The following is a 9389-nucleotide window of genomic DNA, read 5'->3' on the forward strand; positions in this document are numbered from 1 at the left end:
ATAAAGTGGCTGGCCACCAATAGTAGATGTATATAACCTGGAGTTAGTGCTTGCAAGTAGACATACATGTGACAGTTTAAGCTGAATTAAATGTGAATGAGGGAAGGATAAAACAGTACAAGTTGAAAGAGTTTGTGTACACAAATCTATTAATCTGTGTTTTCATTAGGTTTGGCACAACTTTTAAAGACAAGCTAATTTGCAGCTTGTCATTTAGTTTTGACGTTGCGACCTATTACCATTATTTATCATTTTCATCACCTTTATTCACCTGTTGTCAAAAGCATATTGTCAAAATGTCTTTTGATTATTTTTGTAGACGATGCCACGCATGCAGTCCGGTGTGTGGAGGCATTTTACTCCGGCCATTAAAAATGGTAGGGAAAACTTCATGTGCAACTACTGTGCAAGGACGTACACAAAGAATGCTACCAAGATGCAGATGCATTTGGATAAATGCAAGGAGTACTCTGTGGTTTCACAGCAGTCACCAGAGCCTGATGGGAGCTCTGCTGCCTCCATCCCTGTTCCCTCCTTCCCATCCTTACCATGTGCTGCTCCTGGGGGACAGTTCCTCATTGATTCAGTGGATCAGCGCAGCCAGGCGTTGGCTGATGAGTGTCTGGCTCGAGCTGCGTACGCCACATCCTCGCCCCTCACTCTTACAGACAATGTTTATTGGAAACAATTTTTCAACGTCCTGCGGCCTGCTTACTGTCCACCCACTGCAGAGGCTCTGTCCTCTCATCTGTTGGACTGCGAGTATGACCGGGTGCAAAACCAGGTTCACGACGTGATAGGGAAAGCAGACTGTGTCACAGTCATCTGCAGCGGCTGGTCGAACATTAAAGAAACTGAAACTATCATTTATGTTGTGGCAACTCCTGTACCGCTGCTCTATAAATGCACAAACATGAAAGAGCAGTCACATGCAAGCGCTTCTATTGCTGAGGAACTGAAAGAAATCATAAACGAGGTGGGACCTCAAAAGGTCTTTGCTGTCATGACGGATGACGCCCCGGATATGATGGCTGCCTGGGCTCAAGTAGAGGAAGCATTCCCGCACGTATCAGCTATTGGCTGCACAGCGTATGGCATCCAGCAGCTCTTTGGCGACATGGTGGAACAGCCGTCTATTAAAGCATTGTGCAGGAGAGCCGAGCAGGTGCTGACGTATGTTAGAGAACGCACATTATTAGCAGAGACTTTTAGATGCTGGCAGACCTCAAGGATAAGAAACCACACTTCTAATGGAGCAACACCGGCACGTCCTGGTGGCTCTGACCGGACTGGTGTGCTGGACACGTTCAGCAGCCTCTTGGAGGGTCAGACGTCTCTACAAGAGATGGCAGTCTCACCCACACTGAACGTTGAAGCATCCATCAGGGCTACTTTACAGGATTCTGCATTTTGGAAAGGGTTGATCAGCAGTCACAACCTGCTGTACATGATCGGGAACTCTATTGATTACATGAAAAGAGAAGATACTGTGCTCTCTGGTGTTGTTGACATGTTCAGTCAGTTAAGATACCACATTGGAGCCACTCTGTCTGGGTCTGTGCTGCACAGCACTGAACAGAAAGCTGTCTTGGCATCATTAGACAGGTGTCAGGAGTTCTGTGTAAAGCCCATCCATGCAGCAGCGTACATGCTTGATCCGAAGTATGTTGGACAGCAGACACTCTCCGGGGAGCAGATTAACAGTGCTTACTACGTGATATCCAACCTGTCACACCATCTAAATCTAGACGAGGGTAAAGTGCTCGGCAGCTTCGCCAGGTTCTCAGCCAAGCAGGGACTATGGAAAGGGACTGGGATATGGAGCTCATGCCAGCACGTGTCTGCATCCACCTGGTGGAAAGGGCTGTGTTCCTCTGAACCGCTGTCAGCCGTGGCCTCAGCTATACTTCAGATCCCACCGACAGCGGGAGCTTGTGAAAGCCTGCGGTCGCGTTTCGGAAGTGAAAAGTTTGAAGGTTCTCTCTCAGCTGACAGGGTGCAGAAACTGGTGGCAGTGCAAGTGAATCTCAACCTTTTAGATCCAAGTAAGTGTGAGTACGCTCCACTGGAAAGTGAGGAAGAGAGGAAAGTTTTATTTCAATCTGAGACTCAGTAATAAGTAGAGCCCGACTGATTTTTGGGGGCAAATAGGGATTTTGGATTTATCAGCCAAAATATGTATTTTAAAACTAAAAAAGCACCGAAGTCTGCCAAGACCCAGCCTCATAAAATCAATCAAGCCACACCAAATTGTACAAACTCATAAATATGACAGATTTTTCTCATCTAGATACAGTATATGCAACATTCCCTGGGAAGGTGACGGGAAAGTCAAACAAATTGTTGGGCTCTTTCCTGTCCTGAGGCCTGATAATTTAAAGTTTAACCACAAACTTTACTATTAATTTATAGCATACCATAAATTATTTATGTAAATGCACACATCTGCATTGTTTATTCTGTAAAGTAAAAGTTTTCATATCGGCAAATATAAATGCCAATACCGATATTTCTGTTAAAGGGTCATATTGGCGGATTCATATCGGCCAACCAATGAATCATTTGGACTCTAATACTATGATAGAAATGAGATATGATGCAGAATGTAAAGCGTATCACATAGATCGTTTGTTGCAGACCGCTGTTAATTTATTGAATATTTACAATGTGGATATAATCTGAACTTTCTCAGATGTGATTGCACTGTGCTCACTTTAACCGAAGGAAAAGCTTTGACTTGTGTTTTAATCCCATACAATGCAAACTCACGTAGTTAGTTTTCAACTTCATAATCACAACATGACACATTCGCTGAGTAAGTATGGTGCAGGGTAAAGGACAAAATGAAGACGAGTGAAAAGCCAGCTGAGGTCATGTCAGCTGCAGATCTGGCCAATGACGAGCCAGCGCTGGTAACTGAGAGGTAACTGGATATGTAACTGACTCAGCAGGTGACCAGCAGTAATTTGTCCCTCACCCTGCACCTTAGATGAAGAAATAAAGATGAGTCTTCTTTGTTAAGACTGTTGACATGGTGTAAATAAAAGCTTTGTTTTTATTGAAGATTTTGTTTGCTCTGAGTTAAAGACTTTCTTTCCTTGAAATATGTTTAAACAGAATGTATTAAAAAATAGTTTGGAACTTTATTAAGTAAAGGGCTATTCCTAGCAGCCCAAATGCTAAGTATGTATTAGCGAAGCTATCTTAGCTTAGCATAGGTGGAAAACACAGCTTGTTTTATGTATAAGGGTTAAATACAGTTATATTTTGTTGGCAACTAATTGACTTAAGGAAATCACTTCTTCTAGCCAAGAATAGTATCAACCACACATGACCGCCTGTAAAACTGAGCCTCCATGGTTTTAAAGTTTGGTGACATCAAGAGTGGTATCGATCTCCTCACCTCTCAGCAAAACTCTAAACTGAATGAAACTATTGCTTGAAGGAACAAATTAACTCCAATTCACTCAAGAGTTAACCTTTAAAGATTTATTGAAACACAATGAAGGTCTATCTTGTAAGAAAATAAAAAACTTCAGCCTCTTAAATAACGAAGCACTGAAGCCCGGTGTGTTTTCTCACACTCGCTCTTTCTTTATCTCCTCTGCTGTGTTCTGCCGTTGGTTTTTCTCCGGTTGGCCTCGGGGTTCAGATCTGGCCCTTGTAAATACTCGCATTATTAATCTTAATAAGAACGAGCCAGGACGGGCTCTGGAGGTGACTCTGCCTTGAAGCGAGCAGACCTTGCGTAAACCACAGACTCTCTTCTCCACAAAATCACTCAGTAAATCTCCCACTACCTATATGGCCCTCTCAGTCTGGTTGCTTGGGGATTTGTAAGCACTGACAACAGATGTGTGGGCAGTAAATAAGAGCATCGGTATATATTATTTTACATGATGTATGCACTTAATGACAGGTGGCACTGCGTTGGTTTTAAAGTTGCCCTTTGTGTGATGTAGTCATACCAGGCAGAAAGCATGAAATCACTTCGCTCCAGTTGTGGTTTCATCCTTATTTCATCATTGGTTGCAGGCCCAGATTACCAGCGGTAACGCCATGTTGTCGGCTCGGGGTGTTTCTGTTTCTGATAATTCAACACGCTACATAACTTTGTAAACTGCAGGACTTGATGTCTGGTGTTATCTTATATTTATATTAATGTCAACACATCCCATGACAAAAACAAAATATGCATTGTTTGGTCCCATCTTTCATTACTTTCAGATTTCTCGACCCAATAACACGAAGGATCAAGCATAGTAATTCTAACTGCAGACAGAAATGTTCAATATTTATTTAATTTATTTCTGATGTAATATTCATATATTCAGATCCATGCAGTGTTCCCCGGGAAGTGGTGAAATTGTCAAAAAATCAATGTCTGAATCCACGGCAAATTATAACGGTCTCTTTTTTGACCCGTGTCCTTTCTTTCCATCAGATTTCATGGAAATCCATTCAGTTTTTTTTTCACGTAATCCCGCTAACAAACAAACAAAGCAACAGTTTGGGCCGGAAACAACCTCCTTGGCTTATGTTATTAAAAGTTTTGCGTTTCTGCATGGGCACAGACCGTGACTGAAGAAACACAAGCTCTCAACAGCATTAAGCTACATGTATATACTCAAGAATCTCAGGAGGTGGTCTGGCAACAATAGCCAACAATGGAAAGCATTGTCCTTTCCTTGGGGAATTGTGATTGGGATGCTGATTGAGCTGTCTTCCTTATTAAAGCCTCCATACAGCACATTACCCACCAGGTCTCTGGACACTGAGAGGAGATTTAGACGTCTCTGTTAACTCTGGACATGTTTCACTGAGGAGGGGCCCCGTGCAATTTGTTTGTAGTTCTGGGATGTATTGCACCGTGCTCAGTCAGGAATGGATTACCGTCCAGTAATTAATGTCAGATGAGATCGGGTGTAATTTTGTAATCTAATCAGGTCCACAAAGTATGGCTGCTGTAACAGCTGGTGCCAATCCAACTGTAACTCCCCCCGTCAAGGACTGATACTATTATCTTGGCCTGGAACAATGGCTGGCTTTAGCCGTGAGCGTGTGTGTGTGTGGGGCGGAGAGCACTGGTAAGGAACCGCTGGGCAGCTTACACCGCAAACAAAAGCAAGCTTGTCTGGGGATCATTCAGGAGAGAAAGTTATATTTTTACACTAGTATCAATGACTGAACAGAAAACCCTGAGGGGAAAGGTACAGTGTGAGATTTCATCAACAAGTTTTTCACTGCTCATTCTCCAGGATGTCCTTGTAACATGCTGCAGCGTGGACTCTGTCTCTTTTTAATCATGTCGTACATTTTCTAAATTCCTTTTTAACAATTGCCAAGCTGCAATGAAAAGAAATTGTTTTGTGAATGTGAGAAGTTTGAAAATAATCTTCCAGTTATATTAATTTAAACCAACAAAACAATGTAGATCATGAATCCCTAATCTCCACAACAGAACAGTTCTGGAAATTAGTAAAAATATCCAAATTGCCCTCTCTAACAATGTTAAAGAAAGTGATCAAAGGAGGATCTCTTGATCCACACCTGAGGCAACATTCAGTGGATTCTTTTCTTGGCCCATCCTCCGCACAAGTTTCATTTAGATGGAACATGTAGATTTTGCGTAAAGTTCTTCTGTGACTTCAGTTTCACTTCTAGTTCACAGCACCAAGCCCAAAGGACAGGAGTCTAAATCTGTTATGTATATATTTTGAGAGGAATCCAGAGGAAATGGTGATAACGCGCCTCAGACCAGGGTGGAGGTTTGAGTGCCAGCGCTTGCCACCGGTCCACCCTGACGCCCAGTTAATGAACCTAATTTAATGTTTCTGATTCCGAATCGCAGACAATTTGATATAAATGTAATCTGCTGTAGATTCGTGTCTGACTCTGCGGTGGGTAGAGCGAGACGACAAACCGCCTCCTCAGCTCCGTCGTTCTCACCGGGCCCGAAGTGCGTCAGCGGTATGAGGCTTTATTTAGAGATGACCATTGTGTCAGACTGTTAGGCCATGCAACTGTTGCTAACATTCAACCTACTGTAATAACAGACTGGCAACAATTAGTGGCCGAAGCCTCCCCATCATTTTCTCATTCCTCACCCAGGCCAACATCAACCCACCCGTCCGCCCACTCCCCTCCCACCCCGAGTATGAAAAACAAAAAACAACAGATGGGCTGTGCCAAGGAGACCGTGACTGCTACTGGTCATTACCACAGTGAGGAGCCGGAGAGGTGGTGGGAGGGTTGAGATGCTTGGGTTGCAGATATGTAAAATAACCTGGTGGCAAGGAGAGTCTGCGCTGCTCTCCACCGCTTCTCTCATTCCTGCTGCTCTCAGCACCTCATAATGCTTTTATAATTACATTCCAACCCAACTGAATCATGAGCAGGTGATCACAGCATTTTTCTTTCCGCTCTCACCAGCTGCTGTAAACTTGTTCAAACATCAGGGAAGCTTGTGGTGGAATAGGTAGTCAGAGCATCGGTTTAAGTCAAAGTATAAATACTAAATACTAAAGGCCTGTACTTGAAATTACACTTAGACACATGTCATTTTAGGTGCTGAATGTACTTAGAGAGTCAAAAGTGAAATACTTGTTTCGATGGTTAAAGCTCATGCAGCAACGTGAAAGCAGCACTTTACTGTTGTAGTGAAGACGAGGCCAGTGTTATCTACTTCATTCACAGTTGACTAGTTAATGCCAGTGGCTCCACACTCAGGGATCCTCCCTTCCAAAGGGTCACGAGATAAATCCGAGGGGTCGTGAGATGATTAATGGGGCAGGAAAAACCATTTGTTTCGAACTGCAAGATGTCAAGCGTGTGACAAGAGGCTACAACCACACGACAAATAACATCAGCTCTCATGTGAATATAGAATAAACTATATCTCTGTATGTAGACGTAAAAAGAAGCGGACAATAAAATGTTATTTCACACAGATCTGATTAAATGTACTTTGTTTGCTCTATTCACAGCAAATTCTGTGATACAAGTCAACCCATGCATGAAATTATTTAATTACTATGATTATACATACTTAAGTTTTAAACACTGTTTAGTGTTAAATTAACTGCATTTATACAGCACTTTCATAGTTTTACCCATGGTGCAATAGTCACATTCACACACACACACACATTCATACAACAATTTCATAAGCAGTGTTTATCCATCACAGGTCGTTACTGCCCTCAGTGATGATTTAGGTTTTATTTAGGTCTGGGAGTCCCAGAAAACTTCCATTCTCTCAAATGACCAGAGGAGGGCCACTTCTCTAATTATTAGTTTCTGTAGAAACCTTATTTTTCTTGATTTATTACGTCAATAAACATTTTGCAAAAGTCTCCAGTACTGCGTGATATTCATTTTGTAAATTAAGGGTCGGAGTAAAGAGTTAAATAAAGCACTGAATGTATATTGATTGACAGCTAGTGCCAACCTGGCCCTGGACAAATTACCCCACAACCAATTTTCCCTAGTAAACAACCCGGTCTACCTTAAAAACATTATATCATTGTGAAAATCCTGATGCGTCTGCGATAAATATATTATTTAAAGTTTTGTTTCAGCCTTGAGACACATCATGTTTCAGTAAAGAAGTTAAAATGTCTTATTGTTGTTATGTTGCTGCCGTGAGCTGGGTTGTGATTTTGGTTTGCATGGTGTTGTGCCTCATGAGGACTGGGCACTTGGCAGGAGCTCGCACCGCACACAACCTCATTTTATTCCAGCAAACACTGGCTCCAGCTGAAATCTGAGGGACTCATCGGGGATGAGAAATGGCATGAAATAACTCAAATAGTAATGGCTCTGTTGGATATGATGCCATTTGCACTACATAGGAGGTCCAACTATTTCATCTTCACAAAGTCATTTTGTTTGGGGTTTATAGCGAGACGTTCTCAGAAAGGGTTGTTAAAAAAAAAAAAGGGTAAAAGTCTGGTGGAGAACACGAAACGAAGCTTGTTAAAGTCAGAGGGATCCTGGACTCAGCTGTTCAAACACCGTCGGTGCTTTCCTGCCACTGGGAAATCGAATTTTTCCACCTAGAGGGAAACTGATACACATTGGAAATAGCTATTTAAACCGACGGGGAGAAGAGAAGCCGTGTCACACCATCATCATTGCAGGTGTGGGAGAGATGTTTATAGAATCCAGGCCTTGAATCTGTTTGCTTCTGTCAACAATCATCTTTCGTGGTGTTTTCATCACGTCTCTCTTTTTCGTGCACCATCCGGGTCCAGCACCTTTGAATCAAATGGCTCTATTGTGTCGGATGAAGTCAGAGCACCGAGCCCGACCCGAGCTGCTCTTGGAACGTGTTGCTGCTTTAGTTGAGAGGCAGAAACCTCAGTGATGCCAAGTACGCAGCCCTAACTGCTACCAGATGTACAATTATAACCACTTACAACCGCCAAGGCCCTTTTGGTGGGCAACGAAAAGTGGGAGATAAATGATTTGGCAAAATGTCAAACATTCTGTAGAAATATTTATCTGTTTAATTTTTTCAATACTGGTGTTTTTATTGTTTCTGAGATGCAGATTTTGAGTCCTGAGCCGCAGAAACCACTAAAGAAGCTGGTATGTTTTACAAGCTAATTATAACCCAAACACACTCACTGGATAAGTATTGATTTTCATCCAGCTCATTATTGAGGCCAACAGAATGAGCCAGATTCCTTCATCTGCTCCAAAAAACAGGGAGAATATCTAACTAGATTACTAACCAGGCTCTATTTGTCTCTTTTTGAGAATATACTGTTATTAAAGTTGACATATGGTACACAACCTCAGCCATCTTGTCAAAAATGATTTATTTCCTTTGCGATAAAGATTCGGAGGAATTCATGGGATTTTTTAGAAAGAAGAGAAAAATGAGATAAAGAGAAAAAGAGGTAATTGTTTCGCGTGTTTGGGAAGTCACCTTTTTCTGAATTTCTCAATTTTGAGAGTGTCGTCCGATCAGGCCCTGGAGCCTCTGATCGGACTTTGGAGATGCAGATATATTGACAGATTTACGACAAGTTCTTTCCTTAATTTCTGACAGAGGTCGATAAAAACTGCTTTTTAATTCCAGGCAGCAACAGATGATGTTGTTGGCTGATATTACAGCCAGTGCTGGCAGGTTCATCAGCTCTGGCTACACTGGCTGTTTAATTAATCAAATGTTAGCTTCATGACTTGGTTGCGAATGCTGTCCTCCTCACGAATGCTGAAGGTTGCACGGCCCAGACACAAAAGGGCCTTGGAGAAAAGGTATCAGTTTACCTGGGCCACATTCAGGGGCCACATCCTTTTGAGGACTCTTCATTTATTTGGTCTTTCGAAGGCCATGCCTTCTGCAAAAGACTGCTATAGCCGAACTGAAATGAGTTTGT

At 42.4% G+C, this 9389-nt stretch overlaps 1 protein-coding gene across 3 annotated transcripts in view; it reads left to right on the forward strand.

The window, feature by feature from the left end:
- The window catches only part of LOC109639992 (uncharacterized), a 44103-nt gene extending 41040 nt beyond the window's left edge, over window positions 1–3063 (forward strand). For all 3 annotated transcript variants that reach the window (XM_069516777.1, XM_020103753.2, XM_020103754.2), the window contains exon 2: window positions 320–3063. In XM_069516777.1, coding sequence (XP_069372878.1) covers window positions 323–2116 — 1794 coding nt within the window. In that variant the 5' untranslated portion in view covers window positions 320–322 and the 3' untranslated portion in view covers window positions 2117–3063. The remainder of the gene's footprint in view (window positions 1–319) is intronic.
- The last annotated feature ends 6326 nt before the right edge of the window (window positions 3064–9389 follow it).

This window comes from Paralichthys olivaceus, chromosome 20, assembly GCF_024713975.1.
Source record: "Paralichthys olivaceus isolate ysfri-2021 chromosome 20, ASM2471397v2, whole genome shotgun sequence".
Lineage (NCBI taxonomy): Eukaryota > Metazoa > Chordata > Actinopteri > Pleuronectiformes > Paralichthyidae > Paralichthys > Paralichthys olivaceus.